At 39.4% G+C, this 19,136-nt stretch overlaps 1 protein-coding gene across 1 annotated transcript in view; it reads left to right on the top strand.

Moving 5' to 3' along the window:
• Nucleotides 1-10,918: 10,918 nt before the first annotated feature.
• The window catches only part of LOC139731003 (CD9 antigen-like), a 172,667-nt gene continuing 164,449 nt past the window's right edge, over nucleotides 10,919-19,136 (top strand). Inside the window, exon 1 of the mRNA XM_071641877.1 lies at nucleotides 10,919-11,339. Coding sequence (XP_071497978.1) covers nucleotides 11,262-11,339 — 78 coding nt within the window. The 5' untranslated portion in view covers nucleotides 10,919-11,261. The remainder of the gene's footprint in view (nucleotides 11,340-19,136) is intronic.

The raw sequence follows: 19,136 nt of genomic DNA, 5'->3' as shown, positions 1-19,136 counted from the left end.
GAGTGAATGTGTTTTGCGTATATGATGTCAAGAGAGACTCTGAGATCTGTACAGTGCTGCCTCATTCTGAAAGCAGTGTTATAACAACTTCACACTGCTTGTCTTTAATCTTCAGCACTCAGAGACTCCAACTCTCCAGCTTTCGACGGGAGATCTTTCGCCCCCGTTTTGCAAAATCTCCCGTTGTCCCGTTTGAGATTTAATTTCTCCTGCCCTGGCTCTGTGTCTCCCACTTGAAATGATTTCTTACTTTGTGTGTTCGTATGTTGAAAAATAAGCCTTAGATAGCACAAGAGAACATTAAAAACCCTATTAGAGATTCCAGAGCTCAAGCGGGCCCTGGACCCCGCGGCCGCAGGGAACTTCGCGCCCATCAAGTTGGAGTCTCCCGTTTGCTAGGGGTTTCAGGCGGGAGAATCTCCAGATTAAAAGGTTCTTGAGGTTGGAGTTTCTCAGCACTTGCAGTTTCAGGATTGCTCTAGGTAACCAGCCCAGCAGTGTTAGGATTCTGAATGATGGCCTCCTTAATGGTGGCTGTAAACTAACTCCACTATGCTCTTTTTACCATATACATGGTGACATAACATTCCCTTCACGTAGGAAATTTCCAGATGATCTTGTCTTTGCGTCTCATAGAAAGTCATTGGATGGCATTAGCCGAGTTCTGACCCATCTCAAGACAATAGAGGAGTTCTTCAAGTTCTGGAGACTTTGCCTAAACCTTTATAAGATTATCATCCGACCCATGCCTTCCATCTTAGTAACCACCTTGCCAATGCTATGTTCAAGGTAACCCTCTGTGGCAAGCCTTCCAAGCATAGGCTAAGGAAGTCTACCCTCCTTCACTGGAACTCGATCACTCTCCCTCACGTTGGAAGGAAAGGATGGCAAGTGTCACCAGTGCTGTCAACGCATACCCTGATCTTCCAAACGCGATAGAATGGGGGCATTTTATGAAGCGTTTTGTCTGACAAATTTGTCTGACAAATTTGCTCTCAGCCAATCAGATGCAATGATTTTAGTAGCTTATAACAGTTAGTCAAAAAGAAAAGATCTGACAAAAAGCTTCATGAAATGCCCCTTGAACAATCTGCCATCAATGCGTCTGAAATCCCACAAGCCTATAGATTTCCTTCCCGTAACTTGAAAGCTTTGACCCAAAAACCGGTTGGTGAAGATGCTGGTCTGATGTCATCTCTGACACCATCTAAGTTACCTGCAACACTGTCTCTGGCCTGGCAACAAAGCCATAGGGCTTCAACTGGTGGTGATCAAGCAAGTCTTCATGTCTTCATTCTGTTTCTATGGCAAATAATTGCCCTCTGACCCCTGAGGAAGTGCTGAACATCACCAGATGTGGTTGCAATTAAAGGAATTGCAGGTCTAATATGCATCTTTAGCCTGAGAATTCTGCAAATTTGGGGTTGATGTCACCTGCTGCCAAACATCCAATTAAAGGGTTCTTTAAAGACAATAAAAATGACAGTTTTAGTTTTAAGACAAGATTGAATGAGATCATGATGTCAAGTGTATGATATTATCAACACCTGTGAACTGTGAGAGAACTGAAAGACGTATCTCACATTGCTCCTTGGTTGATGTTTAATGAATACTTTGTACGGTATTGCGTTTAGACAGTTTCGTTTATGCCTTCACCAGTTTTTGTCGTTGTTTTAATTCAAAAAGAAAATCAAGTTTGCTCTATAACATCTAGGCGGTACTTCTAAATTATATCATATCAAAGTGATGGAGGTTTTGATCCATTTCAAACTCGTCGACCCCCCCCCCCCACCTCCTTGCTGGAAAAAAAAAAATCTACAATGTAAAGGGTTTTTAGTTGTGTCATTAATGTCCGGTATGTTTTTGTCTGCAACTATGTATCTCTGCACTTTCTGTATGGGATTTTTCTGTACTTTGTTAATATGGTTTTAGGGGAATGAATATTAGAAACTTTGCTTTCTAGCCTCCCCTCCATTTTCAACATTATTTGATAAATACCATGCATCTAGGCTTCTTAATATATTGTGTTAGTATTACATTTTTATATTCAACCTGCGTGTAGAATATGATGGTATATTGATTTCTTGCGAGACGTTTGGTGAACTTATATTCGTTGTTGAGACAAAATGAAATAGACAAGAAATTGTGTTAAACGTAGTGAGGTTTATGAATATTAAATGCTCAAATATACATGTAGGCCCTCAATATTGTTAAGTGACACCCAACATATTTGTATTACACATGCAACACTTTATGACAGCGTACAGTAGGTACGGGACTGGAAATACAGTAAATTTGTTCTATATTCCATGCATTATATTTTGCCATTCATATAGTACATAAGCATACGAATGGCGGCCATTTTGAATAAAAAATGAACTTTAAATACTAAATGAACCTATATGAAATGAAAATTCTCTTGCAAATGCAGATGGAGTAACTCTAGGAACAGAAATGTACAAAGTTTGGTGGAATAATTTGTGATATAATGCACATTATTATGTTTATCACGGCCGAATTAGCATATCTGGCGGCCATTTTGGATTTTTGCATTTTGCCGAAAATGCTCAAGGTTACGCGAGTGGCATCAATCGGATTTGGAATCAGCACCCTCGAATTGACAAGAAACCATCAAAAAACATTGTATATATCAAAAAACAAGGTTGGGTGCCTTCTAGCCTGGACTATGTAGCCTCTTCAATCAGAAGGCCATTGAAGATGCACCTGCACACACTCACCTTACTACTGCTTGTGCAATACACATCAGTCTATTCACAGCTGCACATTATCACGTACAGTTGCCATCTTCGAGATTTCAATGAAGGGGACCATACCATAGTTTGTCATTAGGCAGACGTAGTATCACCCCTCCCCTCCACTTCCCGATACTACAATAAATCAGTCAGAATTCGCCAAGTAATCACTCCCCCTCCCCCGCATCCCTTCCCCTTCTGTCAGGGTGATTACAAGGGCAAAGCTTACACGCCCGCTTTCGCGACTGATAGCTTTGTAGTCTTTTTTTTCTTCAAAATATACGAAGTATTTAATACACACACACGCGTGCAAATCTATCAGGTAAGTACAAAAATTACACATGATGTGAGTAAAAAAAAGAAGAGAGAAATGCTATAAGTTGGTTATCCTAACATTTTGTCTTAACAGCTATGTTTTTGATGTATAAACTTTGCAATTGCAACCCCTATCCCTAAAAGAAAGTTTTCATGGCTATAACAATGCTATAACAATAACAATGGTTATAACAATATATAAACATTTCATGGCTATAACAATAACAATGGTTATAACAATGGTTATAACAATGGTTATAACAAAATATAAATATTTCATGGCTATAACAATAACAATGGTTATAACAATGCGACAATAATTTCGTGGAAACGGTGCAAATTTTTCCTTCTGATTTTCTGTATACAGCATAAAGAAGTTGTCTGCATATTGGTGTGGAAAGACCTGTGATAATCATGATGATGTTAGCACCTCATTTGCATTTGACACTGTTTTAGAACCTTAAACATATTAATAAAACATATCTACTACAGTGCATTCCCGTTATTACGAACACGGTTGTAACGAAATAAAAATTCAGGCCCCAACATTATCCGCTGTATATTTTTGTTTACTAAATTGTTCGGTTATAACGAAATTTTGATACAACGAAAGAAAAACTGCTGGTGCCGAGGACTTCGTTATAACGGGAGTCAACAGTTAGGCCTACTGTACAAAACTTTTTAAGATATAAAACCTGAAAATTGTACGCCTTCTCTATTCAACATTTTCAGCTATAGGAGGCTTCTACAATTTGTGTAATCATACTCGATTCATTTAAAGGGGTGGCCCAGTATTGGTGGAGATGAGAATTGGGTTTTTAACTTTTTGCGAGATACCAAGAAAACACTTATGATATAGTACAGAGCATACCATTTTAAGAGGAATTCAAAGTTTATTTGATGAGAATCGGGTTTGGAATGACTGAAACATCCAAAAACAAAGTAAAACAAAGCGATCGTAATAAAGTGTGGGTCCCGCACTTTATTAGAATCGCTCTTTTTTTGGATATATCAGCCATTCAAAACCGATTTTCATCAAATAAACGTTGAATTCCTCATAGAATTACATGCTCTTTCATATTTCATAAGAGGTTTCTCATTACTTTATCAAAAATGTTAGAAACCTGAAATTAGGTCTCAACCAAAACTGTATGATCCCTTTAAGCCAGCTCGAACTTAGAGTGGAATGTTACTTTAAAGTTATAAAGAAGAAAACACTGTAATCGAAATCAAGTAGCTTCACAGGCAGTGGTCATACAGCCTCAGAAAAGACTTGTTGAGATAACACGCATCATGGTTTCATAAGTTCCTGGCAGTTAGATCTATCCCACGTGAAATGAAATGAGGACAGTTTGAAACAGAATACTAGTAAGTTTTACTGTGTCAGCAAGTGGAATCATCCATTCTGCTCTTTTCATTTTAAATTTTCTATGACGTGGAACAAGGTCTGCATGCAAGCTGTGTTTCATTCTGGAGCCAGTAGCTTTTTTATGTATTTGTTCGTGTTTTGTTGTCTGTGTGTGCTTGTATGTGGGTATTTTATTTGTTTGTGATTTTGTTGTATTTCTTTGCATTTATTATTCATCTGCCACTTAGCTTTCTCTTCCAGAAGAGAGAGATAGATGGAGAGAGAGAGAGAGAGAGAGAGAGAGGGAGAGAGGGAGAGAGAGGATAGAGACGGACAGACAGACAGATTGACAGAAAACCGATGGATTTAGCATGATAACATTTTATTGCAATGTGCCAATAACTAATTAGACTAACTGAAGTTCAAGTCTTATATAGCCAATAATATCATCATCAACGACATTATGTCTAGTACTGCGTCATGCGACCACTGTAACCATAAAACCGTGCTCCTATATGACCAAGACCACAGGGATAGCCACTGCCCAGATAAACAGTAATTAGTTTAAGAAAATTCATCATTGCCTAACTCTATTAAAAAAAAGAGATCACCGAGACATCCAAACGTTGGTGCTAATTGAGCAAACAGCAATTATAAGAGGTTTAATAGGTTTCTGTCCACTGTCCTTTGTTTACATTTACTTTCATTTGCATTAACTATCCACAATGATAACTTCCGGCATCATATTTTTTCCTAGATCTTCACCCCCTGAAGTAACCATTTTTCTTTATATTTTTACTGATCCATTCATACTCCATTTTCTATCATTTGTCTTCATTTGCGATGCCTTTGTTTTCCTATTAAATGTTAAAGTACTTATACCTTTAAATGTCCACAGGCCTATGTGTATGTATTATGTTCGTAATTATCTGCTTTCTATAAAATGTTAGTAGAAAATAAGTGCAAAACTCAAACCTTGAAGAAATTATTGTAAAGAATGCTAGAACAAGACAACGCTCTGAAAAAACAAATACAACCAAACAAAATACATTGCTGTAGATATTGCCCGCAGGATCACGACATTAACACACACACACACACACACACACACACACACACACACACACACACACACACACACACACACACAACGCTCTCACAAAACAAATCACAAAAACCCCAAAACAAACAAAATGCGAAACAAATAGTTATACCTATTTTTTCGTTTTCAGGGACCAACAATTTCAGCATAGAAAGCCAAGACTTTCGGTGTTACAAGTTTTGTCGCTGTGGAAAGCAGAAATCCCTCAGAACTTCCAGGTTTTACGAGCATGTATCATACAGAAGGAAAGGGTATGATCAGCTCTTTGTTCTGAAAATAACGGCGTTATATTTGCAACACGCTTTTAGAAAACGATTCATCGCTGGAAATGCTTCAAAGCATTTTTGTCTTGTTTTGTCTGTTAATTCTTGCTTGAAGGTCGGTCGTGTTATATTACTTTTTTTTTCGTTTTTTTTTCTTTCTTTTAGCCATAGAAAGCTCTTGGCTCACAAAACTACTCTCCATTCATGCTGTCATTGCACGATATGTCAGAACTACGTCGATGACAAAATGAGTATTGATGAGGATAGGAAACTATTTGTGCACATGTATACTGCCACGACAAAACACTTCAGAATGCCGATCGCAATCATAGCTGAACTGGTAGAGGCGAAAAGCCTTCATCATCGCGTCATTTACTGCGTCATCTTTACGTCACAAAAAGACGCAATGATGTCAGAATGCCTCGAGTGTATTTCGTCCCGTGAAGATGAGTATCAAAGGGATTGTCGTTCGGCTGGTACTGATGAATGTTTTTCCCACTGTGAAATCCCCGGGATTATTTGTAGCGTGAAAACAGCAATAGCAACAACAACAACAAAAGGATGGCTGCAGGCAAGTGTTTCTCGTAAAGAAAGAAAGAAAGAAAAAAAAACACACGACAAAAATTAGAAAGCAAGCATCCTGTTCTGGTATTTTGTAACAGGTCTCGAAACTAATGCAATCTGAAGAAATCCAACGATCGAAAGGATTAAGTTTTACATAGATCTTACCATTTCATCCTTCTCGTATAAAAACGGGAGGGGAGTTGGAATGATTTTGGGGATATTATTCATTATGCAAGGTATTTCTATATAATTCTATCAACGACATCAGTATGATGGTTTATTTCTGATTGTGGTGATTCATTTTGAGCGTTATTCGGTACCGATTTGTAAACAAAGGGAGAATCTGGATAGCCCTTCAGTAATTTTGTATACACTGTATACCCATTTTCATTCATTTCATTTCATTTTATTTCCAACAATACAAAACATACACATAATGGCACAATATCAATGCAATTTAGTAACGAAGAAAAATACTGTAAATAACAACGTATACTGCGCATCATTTTCTGATAATACCGAATTAAAATGAAAAATTGCCGGAAATGCAGGAGACATGCTGAAAAGCCAAGCTTGTATTTTGCAGTTTCCTCGTGGACAATATAAGTAATTACTGAACAGTACTAATAACACCAAGGAGGTGAATTGCTTAAATAAAGAAAGAAAAAAAGAAGAGAAAAACGAACACATATACCTTTACAAGCAAGCAAGCAAACAAGCAGACATACACGAGGAAACTTACTTCCTTGATAATATCAAAAGAACACATTCTGTGAAGGTTTCTGCATGCCTAGAGATGATCTGTTGGCTCTGATATGTAGTAAACCCTGCTGGAAAGAACACAGTGTCTCACCGTGTGTTCACAGTGTGTTCACATAGTCGACAATGTAAAAACGAAGACGATTTCACACTGCATGAGTGTGGTTTTTCAGACAGAGTTCACATTGTTTCGTGTCTGTTTCACACTGTGAAGTGATGATTCACAGAGTGTTCACAATATTAAAACGCTTGAATTTAACAGTGTGAAGAGACTTCACACTGTGTTCACACTGTGGGACACTGTTCTTTCCAGTAGAGAAGGCTACATCTGGACTGATTTGACGACACGAGTGCAACCGGATGAGTGTATAGATTGATGTGCATTGCAGATTATTGGGTTGTGACGACAGTTTTGTTTTTGTTTTGCTTTCTTAATAAAGGCAAAGACGTAGATACAGGGAAATCATTAATATGCACCAACTCTAAATCGCAGTCCTTCAGTATTACTAAATGCTACTCCTATGATATACCCATAAGAAACCCACGAACTTTATCAAACCACAGTCAACGTGCAATTCGCAGATTTTCATATGCTCAAGACAACTTTTCCTCAACTATTCTTCCTGCTATTCTATGGTGTCGACTGTAGCAGTCAGAGTATTGGCATATAAAAAGATGAAAACATTGCCTCCTTTCTTGGAGGTAGTAATGCCCTTGCAATCGAATTAATCCTTGATATCAACGGCATCGATTATAATACACATATCCTTCATGTTCGTATAGACATGTTTAAAGTAAAATGACAATACATGTATCAGTTTGATAAGTAGAACATAATAGTCAAATGCAGAATGGTAGCCGTTTCATAGAAATCAGAAAAGGCCCCTTTATCATTTGGCTTGGAAAGGTTTGAAACTTTAAAACAAGCTTGAACATAGTGTGGCAAGTTATTTCAAACTAAAAATTAGGGAATATTTGCACAGCGGAATAAATCAGAAATATAGACACAGCTAAATTAAATTTTTAATTCGGGACCATATGGATACCATGCACTTCCGCCCTGTCAATTCACTTCAAGCTTGAAGTTCCGCCCAGTCAAGTTAAAATTTCAAGTTTCAAGTCAAAGATCACGAGGGAAAGAAAGAATGAATGAAAACAAAAGCAATAACAATAAATTGAACTTTAAACCATGAGTCATATCAAGGATATATACCTTCTTGGTCAATTATCTCAGATCAAAGTACAGTAATAGAAAATATTTTTTTCTCTCTCCCTGTCTGTCTGTGTGTCTGCCTGTCTCCATGGTCTCTGTCTAGTCATAGCAAGGTATACAGAGTTCTGATAATGATAATTCGTTTCTTAATGGCATTCCACACTATACAAAGCGGGACTGTGTCCCCGTGTGAGCAATTTGTACGTGGAAGAATTTGTCCTGATGTGCGAAATCTATTAGCAGACGACGTTTTCTCTTATCTTCAAAAAAACAAACCAACCCAGAAATATCGAGAATACTGAGCGCATCACTCAAACACTTCGCGGCCATCAGATTCGTATCTCTATCTATCTATTTATCTATCTGTCTATCTATCTATCTATCTATCTATCTATCTATCTATCTATCTATCTATCTATTTACCTGTCTATCTATCTATCTATTTACCTGTCTATCTATCTATTTACCTGTCTATCTATCTATATTTCAGTCTATCCTTCGATCCATCCATCCATCCATCTATCTATCTATCTATCTATCTCTATCTATCTATCTATCTATCTATCTATCTATCTATCTATCTATCTATCTATCTATCTATCTATCTATCTATCTATCTATCTATCTATGTTATCTACCTATCTGTAGTATCATGTAAATATCTACCTGCATGTCTATCTTTCTATCTTATACTTATCTATCTACCTGCATGTCTATCTATTTTCTATCTATCTACTTATCTATCTATGTGTCTATCTTTTTATATCTATCTATCTACATCTATCTATATCGATCTATCTTCTGTCTATCTATCTATTTTTATATGTATCTACTTATCTATCTATCTATCTATCTATCTATCTATCTATCTGTCTGTCCATCGATCTTTATGTATATACTACATATCTCTTTATCTATGTTATTATCTACTTATCTACCTATCATCTGTCTGTCTACCTATCTACCCATTTATCTATCTATCTATTTATCTATCTATCTATTTATCTATACCTACTTATCTATCTAAATATAGACATCATTATTTGTGAAATTGTACACATATTCATAAATCTGAACAAGATATCTTACGGGTACATGTACTCACTTTTAACGGACAGCATTCATAATTATCAATACCGAGAAAGTTTGCATTAGAAATCAAGAAAATGTACAGATATTTTTGATATACATGCACTTTTAACAAAATATACTTACCAGGTAAGGTAAGTTTTAATGTCAGTAACAACGTGATTGTTACCTTACTGTTACAGATATCTTATTTTGTGAAATTTCTTGTCTTCTTTTGTTTACCATTGTCACTGAAAGAAAACATTTCAAGCTCCTTATCACCAACGATGTGTGGCAGTCATTTTACCGTCAGCAGTCTTCAGGAAAACGTTTCTTCCGAGAAAAAGTGAAATCAGTAACAATGAAAAATGTGAAAATGTAATTTCACATGAAGAATATCGCATTTTGGATTGCGTTTCTTAAAGCAGTAACAGTTAGTGATGTCTATAGCAAGCAGCCATGGGATCGACGCCTACAAGTTTCTTTACCATTCCGGATTTTAATTAAGGACATCACCACTGCTGCCTGCCAGGGGGATTCGAACAGGGAACCGTTGCCTTGTCCACAGCAACACCTAGATCTCTTTACTCATGCGCGCAATCGAAGTCACAAACATGAAACTAGGATGACGACTTCGATGTCGTCATTGAATGCTGTATTACCAAACTTACCAGTTTTCGACGATCACACCTCCGTATAGGGATAAAATCATGCCTGCATTCTAATGATTTCTGTCAAATTTCCTCTGTGTATCTGTCTCTTGATCTACAGAGTGTTCACTGAAAAAAAAAAAGATCTGTGGGTAGGTCTACATCTTTCAAAGATTCCTACTTTTTCTGAGGAATGTACGAAACATCACATTGCTCCTTTGTTAAATCTCTCGATGCTGTATATATATACAGGTGTATAGTGTACGCCAAACTCTCCAATTTCCGTGTAGCTGTCCGTTATCTGTTTTAACTTGTCGTCGTCTACCTTTCACTCATTAGAAAAGCAATGCTAACGACAAGCAACGCCACCAGTCAAGCAGGGTCTATGAGCGCAGACTAGGGACATTCGCTTCATCTGTTGGCTTGAAGCGTGAAGAAAAGAGAGGAGAAAGATTTGTAAACATTATCGTTATTCATAATAAAGCTCCAGATCAGCCGCTACTTTTTGCTGCACGCCACACTACTGACATGCTTCTGATTAAATATGTCCGAATTTTGTCGTATTGCAACAAAGGGTCCTTCCCTTCTTTTTATCTCCGACCACTTATGGAAATATTCCCCACATTATTTACCTTTCAGCTCAGTACATCAAACCCCCTCGCTAAAACTGTAGAGTGAATCATATCTTCAAATCATAATAATTTTGGCGAGATTCGTGCTGACTGCCGACTGTGTGCAGTCGAGGGAGGGTGGGAACGTGCATACCTTACCGCATACACAAACACACACACACATGCACACACAGAGAAAGACCGAGCATAGCATACACTCCATGCTTTCACACACTAGGCACACGCCTGCACATGCGAGTGATATCGAGGGCCGTGAGAACCGTACTTGAGAACAAGCCGCTGGCAGCCCGACGGATGCCAGCCTACACACTCTCGCATTGTTGCGTGTCGCGGGCTCTCTCGCCATTCAATCGCTAACATTCCCCGTTGCACGCGTGTAGCCGTGTGGAAGCACCATCGCAGTACACCCGTGAACGCAAATACCGAATATCTTGCCTTTATTTCTCATTTCTACCAAGCGTACGGATCTCATCTGTGGATATCCATAAAACAGGATTACTCTGTCCAAACAGCTTTACGGATTTTCTTCAGTACCGAGAAAATCCACGGCAAAATTGTTGGGAATACTACTGGATTCGGACGGAATAGGTTGCAATGGGTTTCTGTGGGGATGAGGCTATCGTCTGGTGCTTCAAGTACATCTTAGTTGTCGCCTGCTGCATCACAAATCTGGTGAGTCATATTTGGTTGCCGGGAAATCTAGACAAATGTAGGGATGAAATATATCAAGTTTCTCTGCTACATTTTATACCTTTCGATTGCTCCTGCTTTACTTAAATCGCCAAGTCTATTAGGTCAGAGATGTACTTGACCTCGCCAAAATTGAGGGTTCCTTGCTTGGATTGATCATCACTGCGAAGGAGGATAATAAAAGGAAGAGGGAACTGACCTCTTGGGGCATAAAACCCTTCGAGGGTGCAAAAAGTTCCTGATAACTCGACAGGATGGGGGACACCACGAATTGAACCTCCTTAAATCGTATGTCTGATTGTCACTACGTGCAGGATAATACACTCGGATGCCTCACTAGTCTCACAGTATCGTAGTGAGCGGGTAAACTCCAAGATAATTATATAAAAAAAAGAGTCGTATACAATAAAACAATCCTTATTGGCGCTGGAAGCTCCCTAACGGGGAAGGAGTAAAAACCAAAACATGAAAATCTCCATCTAATAGCCTGGAGCCTCGGTAATATTTCCTTCCCGTCGTTGGCTAATTGTATGTAGATTCTCAAAACCCGCTGCCTCGCTGACTATCAGCTCATGCGATGCTTTTTTTTTTCACGTAGTGTTAATAGAGTGACATGTTTCGCAAGGAATGCGCCAGACATGATATCATAGACATTATCACGTACAAGTCAGTTCGTTCAACAAGGTAACTGTTCTAGCGAAACACAATTATATTTATGGGAGATCAGAGCAACCTGCATGATTTCAATGCGAATGATTTCATCTTCACCTCTCAGTTTCTCAAGCTAATTTAGCTTCCATGCCTAACTATCGTCATCATTCTGTCAATAATTCACGAGAAGGCAAACACCGGAAAAAACAGTAAAAATTGAAATAATAAAGAAAAAGGTCATCGTGCTTTGGGGGAGAAGACGCACACTTATTAATCCCACGTCGTGCCATCGTAAAAGCGGCTTGCGCTCGGTTTCCATGGCAACCATTGCATCTCGCGCTGTGCTTTTTTTCTTTATTTTCTTATTGCCGCTTCTTTCTTCCCGAACGTTCTTATCTCCATTCATGAAGATGGTTTTTGCAGTCAATATTTGAAGATATGATATTGTTTCTAGGCATCAGAATATTAATTTTTCCACTTTTGCATCACCTAAAGCTGAAGAAGTAAAGAAGCAAAACAAATAGAAGACTAAAAGTTTATTGGCACTGCTTCGATGCCCAGTTACGAAACTTTGGACACCAGCATCTATCGTGAAGCATCAATCATTGAGTACAATGAAGACACCACGGTAATCAGTGGAGTGTGACACTAATCTTAGCTGCACCGCTGTAAAAACCTGAGGAAGATCGGAAAATCCCTTCGCATTCTTTAGTCAATTTAATGTCGCGAGATTTACAGAGCTACGTGTTAGATCAACCACATCAATAGACAGAGAAATAGATACACAAGCGAGAGACTTCCAGGGCATAAAGAGAGACAATCGACAGATTTAGAAATGAAGAGACTGATGAACACGTAAAATTGCCGGATTGGAAGGAAGAAAGTAACCTTGATAGAGATCTTCAAAGAGCGGGAGAAATAAAGTACTAGTAGAGATAGAGATAGAGATCGAAAAGTATAGAAAGAGGGGACTTTATGTCAGATTTACAAAGTAAGCCAAAACAAACAGAACATTGTTATCCAGAACCTATAGGTAATACGCACAACACATTAGTCATTGGACGGAAACCCGTGTGAGTCGGAAGAGTCAGTCGGGACTTGGATGTTGAAGAGGACAAATGAGAGTCTTGAATTGAGGCTGTCACGTCATCCCAAGGTATCCACCCTCTATGGCCGCTTCCCATGGAGATTGATGTGTGAGTCGGGAGGAGGGGGAGGTGGGGGGGGGGGGGGGGGGGGGAGGGGAGGGTAAAGACTGCAATGGGGATGAGTGATTATTTTCCTCCAAATACAGTTTGATTTGGAGTCCGTGCAACCACGAAGACATGTCAAACATCATTTCGTGATAACGTCGCAAATAGCAACATCCAGGTGTTTTTTTTTCTTTTTTGCACTGTATCATATAAACTTCACGCAACTTAGCCGAGTTATGAGCTTATGAGTTTGCTTCATTAATATATTCACGAATAACATTTACGTGACGATGCTTTCATTTCATTTTAATGGTTGCCCCATAATTTCAAAACTGAAATTCAGCTCTTGTCATTAGACAATTAGAGGTTTTCAACGTTGAGTACCTCCAGACATCCTCGTGAAGAGAATAACAGTATATTTTGTATACTTTTTTTTTTCAAAATCACGAATGCATTTCGCACATTTCCATCATCACGTTGGCCAGTTAGTTGATGATATAATATAATATATATGTATTTTTAAATGTATATATCGTTACGAACAATATTCAAGCTTTTCATGGTTTCTGCACGGTTAAATTTGATTTGATGTGATTTGATGTGATTTGATGTGATTTGATTCATTGGTTTTCTGTGTGGCAGTGTATTACAATTCATTTTTTTTAGTAATACACTGTATCATGAAACACTATCGATATACATCATGGTACAACATAGCAGTTTAGCATGGTAAATGATTGTCTCGCAGTAGTGTAAATTAAACAATAATCAAAATAATATACTACAATGAATTTAATTGTGGAAACGTATTGATCAGTTTCTTTTGATAACGGCACTATACTTTGGTATAGTTTTCGTGTTTTTGTTGTTGTTAATTTCTGTTGTACACATAGCACAGTCTTCGTTTCTTATTTTTCATATTAATACGGGCGAGGGGGACGGGGTTTCCTTTAAAAGTCACCCTTCTCATACACGATGATTTGTTTTTGGTAAGTATTCTGTTTCCAGTAGGCCCCTATATTCTTATGTTTCAGGAAGTTTATCACTCAGCAACCTTGGCTCATCTCCTACAGACTCATACACCAATCTCCTAGGCAACCTAGGTAAGATGAGGACACAGGGAAAGGGGAAAGGATCAAGGTGGGGCTAGTGCTGTAAGGGTTCTAGATGATGCTAGTTTGGAGAGTTCTAGGTGTTGGGATGGTTTTGAGTGTTGTTTTTTTTCGGGAGGGTTCAACTTTTGGGTAAGGAATGTCGGATAGTTTTCGTGCTTGGCCCGTGCGAATGGTTTGGAGTCGGGCTTGATATAAAAAGGGGTTCTGAGGTGGCAAATATTGGTGAGGTTTGGGATGGGGCCTAAAGGGAGGGTATGGAGTGGTGGCTTGTGAAGAGGGTTTGGAGTGAATCTTGTGAGGATGGTTCCGGGATGAGGTTTGTCGGAGGGTTTGAGATGGCGGTGGGTTCTTTTGGAAGGCTTTGGGAAAGGGCTTATAAGGAAAGTTCCGGGTGGGGCTTGTTCAGAGGGTTTGGGAGTATAGGGCTTGATAGATTATGGGGCTCTGAGGTGGAGAATATTGGAAAGGGTTGGGTTGGGGCCTAATAGTGATGATTTGAAGTGGCATTTGTTTAGAGAGTTTAGAGTGGGCCTTGTGAAAATGGCTCTGAGGTGGGCTTAGTTGGGAGAGTTTTGCTATGGCTTGTTGAGAGGGTTTCAAGGGCTTGATGAAGGGATCGGAATTGGGTTTATCGGAAGAGTTTCGGGTAGTACTTATGATGTAGGAAGGGTTCCGGATGGAGCCTGTTGGGAGGGTTTAGAGTTGGACTTGAGGTGTGAAATATTGGATAGGTTTGGGCTTGGTCTATAGGGAGGGTTTGGAGTGGAACTGGTTTAGAGGGTGTGGAGTGGGACTTGTTGGCATGGTTGTGTGTTGGGTAGGGTCGATTGGAAGGGTTTTGGTGGGATTGATAGAAAGGTTCTGTTGGAAAGGGTTTGAGGTAAGGTTTATTGTAGGGAGGGTTTGAGACGAGTTTGGGTCGGGCTTAGGGGAGGTTTGGAATGGCACTTTGGGTTTACTGAGTATTTGAAAGATTTGGGTGGAGGTTGTTTGGAGGGTTTGGAGTAGGGCTTGGCATTAGGGGGTTCTGAAGTGGGGAATACTGGAAAGTTTGGGATGGGGTCTGTAGGAAAGGGTTTGTGGAGTGGAACCTGTTGAGAGGGTTTTGAGTTTGGTTTGCGAGGATGGTTCTGAATGGGTCAGGCTTGATAGAACGATTCTGGAGTGGGGTCTCTTGGAAGCGTTTTTGGTAGGGTTTATAGGGAGGATTTGGGGTCGGGTGGAATGGCATTTGTTGGGGAGGCTTGCACGGAGTGGATCTTGTGAGGATGGTTCTGGTATGAGGTTTGTTCGGAGGGTTATGGGTTATGGTAAGTTGGGAGGATTCATGGTGTTATTTGTAGTAAGGAGAGTTCAGGGTGAGGTTAATTGTGAATGCTAACTGTCCACCCACTTTGTTACTAGCCAGGTTCAGTTGGTGGAAATGTCACGAAATGACACAGAGGTCCAAGTTTTGCAACTTCCAACATGAATTAGATTTATGCTCACTGTGTAAAGCTGCACTCATCTTGTAAAGCTGCACTCATCTTTATTGGAGACATTTTTCGATATAGGCTTGGGTCATTTTATAGTAAAGCAGGAACTTTTTGAATAGGAACAACGCCTAACAGTATTGCTATGTGACAAGGAGGTGTGTGGGTGTGTGGGTGTGTGTGTGTGTGTATAAAAGGGATGGGGGGGGGGGGGGTGAAGATGCACCTGATTTAATTGTCAGCTTTAGCCTCTTTAAGCACCCGAAAGCTGGACCGACTAACTCCTATACTCCAAAGACAGCCATGTCATCATATTCCGTAACACTAAACCAAGTCTCGTCTATTAGTTTGCTATTACTGGATATGGTAGATGACAACGTGATCTGCTGTCGATTCATTTTCACTGAATTGTCATTCATAACGCATATGCAAGTGAGTGCGTTCGTTTCTTCTCTTTTTCTTCCTTTTTGTGAAGAGGTGCGAAACTAGATATCTTTAGGAGCACCACGGAGATGACTGTACAGTATTACGCATACACTGAGACTTTGATGAATTATTGAGTTCTGGAACCACAATCGGCAAATCGTGCCTTAAGAACTCTGCTTTCAATCAATGCATTCAACGACCTTATGCGCGGGAAATCAAAGAAGGCTCAAGTCTCTAAAGTGCAAGGTTGGTTTCACGTACAATCGAAGTCTCTCACATCGATGTCGATCGCGTATTCAAACTTGTCTCTAGTTCGTCGCAGACGTTAATGGAATTATCGATTAACTCTCAATGCAGAGTGGAATGATTTCGCGCAACACACACACACACACACACACACACACACACACACACAAATGTGTATATTTGGTCAGCTTTGCCCATTATCTGATTTTATAAAAACATCAGCTGCGTGGATGTTTTGTAAAATTCAACTGATTTTTGGACTTCTTCTTTTTATTTCTGGTTATTGTCAGGATCGTTTTGCCATCGCTTCGTACTGAATTTCACGAGCAAAGTGGATTATCAGGTGTCAATATGATATTTCACAAAAGGTTTAGCAGCACATCATATTATATGCACGTAAGGGGACTTGACCATGCTAAGAGCTCTCAGTGAAGTTCATGCACCAGCATTAACTTCAGCCTAAAAGCCTTTTTTTTTTCTGCGGGTGAGAAGAGTTGCTTATAATCATGAGAAAACAGGAATCAACGCTCCCTGGCAAGGCGTGAAAGCCAGGGAACTCTGCTCCGCTCTGTCTCAACTTCACTTTTTGAACAATGAGTTATACGGGGATCAAGGTGCACCTCTCTGAATTTATCAGTGACACTGGAACAGAGGGTTGAAAATGAATTAGCATCTAACGTGCACATTTTGTATCTAGATCTATATTACCGTTTTATTTTTTTTAAATACTGAAACATCTGTGTAAATTCACTAAAAAGTGAGATAGAGTGGGATAAGGTAGAGATGGAGACAGTGTAATGAGGTAAGGGTGGGGTGAGGTATATAGGGGTGGATGAGGTGAGGTAGGGGTGATGGGTTAGAATAGGGTGGAGTGAGGCAGGTTCGGGGTTGGGTGAGGTTGGGTGGGATAGGGTGAGGAAGGGATGGGGGTGAATTAAAGGGTGGGGTTAGATAGGTGGGGTGAGGTAGATGGGTGAGGTTGGGGTTATTGAGGTAAGCTATAGGTGGGGGAGGGGGGGCTAGGAGTAGGTTGAGGTACGGGTGCGATTGAGGTAAGGGTTCAGTTCAGTTTAGGTCGGTTCAGTTTCATTTTTGCATTTCAATCTCAATACAGTGTAACAAACTTTAACAAAGTGTCGCTATAATGATTTTTAAAGAATTATATGCATCGATGTGCATTCTTCACTGGTTGAGGAAAGGGTGGGGAAGGGGGGGGGGGGGCTGGGGTGAAGTAGTAGAGGTGATGTAGGGGTGGGGTAGGAAGAGGCAACCTGCTGCGAATGTCATCTTGTGTACTTTGTAACCCAAGAACAAGTATATGAAAAAACACCCATTACTTCCTGCTACTGAGGAAGTAGCGGAAATAAGCCCGACTGTTGTGTCAACGCAAAGACAGGTGCTCGAAAAAAAAAATGAGTAATGAAATATGTCAAGAAAAAATGTCACGTTGCGACATATTTGTTTTAGACGAAAGGTTAAGGGACTTCGTTTGCTCACCCTGGTACGGCGCGGAGAGAGAAAGAAAACGGGCAAGGTGATGGACTTACGCATATCAATATGATCACTTGGATAGTCTCTCGATTTTGTATCAGGAGTTCTTGGTACAAAAGTGCTTGTATTTAAGCGCAATTCCATCAAAATGTTCAAGTTCAAATTCAAATTCAACGTCAAATTTATTTCCACTTTTCGACAAAAGCATAACATACATCTCACTTTCTTTTGTGACAGAGAAATAATGGAAACAAGACAATGTGAATTGAACAGAGTAAACAATGTCGAAACTGAAATGATAAGATTTAGTAATAAGATGAAATGATAAAGTTAGGTCTATATAAAGAGTAAAATCAAACGAACAGAATTGTAGCGATTTCGTTAAAATCGGGCATGAAAGAATTCAACTAAAAAGTGATTTATCACCTCACAAAACTTAGCTTCCTCTTGCCTCTACAGAAGTCCTTTTTGTTTTGAATAAAAGAATTAGATTGCGTATTTTGACTTGAAATTAAGGAAAATTAATTGTATCTGCATCGAATGAATGTAGGCTGGTGATAAACCGTGGCAATTGTGATTTTGGGGGAAAGAGGCGGGTCTATAGGGCAATTACCCCCTAGGCAATTACCCCGGACCCTTTCCCTGACCCCAACCGTATTCCTATTCCTGAACGCAAGCCTAGCCCTAACCCAAGCTCTAACCCTTAACCTAACCCTAACCCTAATCTTTACTCTAACCTTACCACTAATCAGTATTTAGCCGGGGGGGGGGGGGGGGGGGGGTAATTGCCCTGATACGGTAGTTTACTACATTATCGACGAAAATGTGATTTGTTAATTTATTTGTGCAAAAAACTTTTGGAGAGTTGTGAGCCTATGACGTCATCATCCTTCTTGAGTTAGACCGATATTACTATTCCGGACAAAATAATTTATTCAAAATTCGTTAACTTTCTTGCTTAAGGTCCAACATTAATGAAACGCCCACCATTTTGTTCATCTCACATTTCTCTATGTATGCCCTAAATGTAAACATTGTACTAGACTTATACAATTGTATACTCGGTTTGGTGTTCTCATTAGTATTTCCTGTAGTTGTGTGACATGAACTTTGTTTGCATGTTTATTCAATAATTCTGACGTTATGATAAGCATTTGTTAAGTGCAAAAACACTGCCAATCTGTA

The sequence above is a fragment of the Diadema antillarum genome, unplaced genomic scaffold (genome assembly GCF_040938485.1).
Source record: "Diadema antillarum isolate AM-2024a unplaced genomic scaffold, OU_Dant_1.0 seq00000348_RagTag, whole genome shotgun sequence".
NCBI lineage: Eukaryota > Metazoa > Echinodermata > Echinoidea > Diadematoida > Diadematidae > Diadema > Diadema antillarum.
The sequence above is the reverse complement of the archived record's forward strand: the minus strand, read 5'-3'. Positions and strand labels throughout refer to the sequence as shown.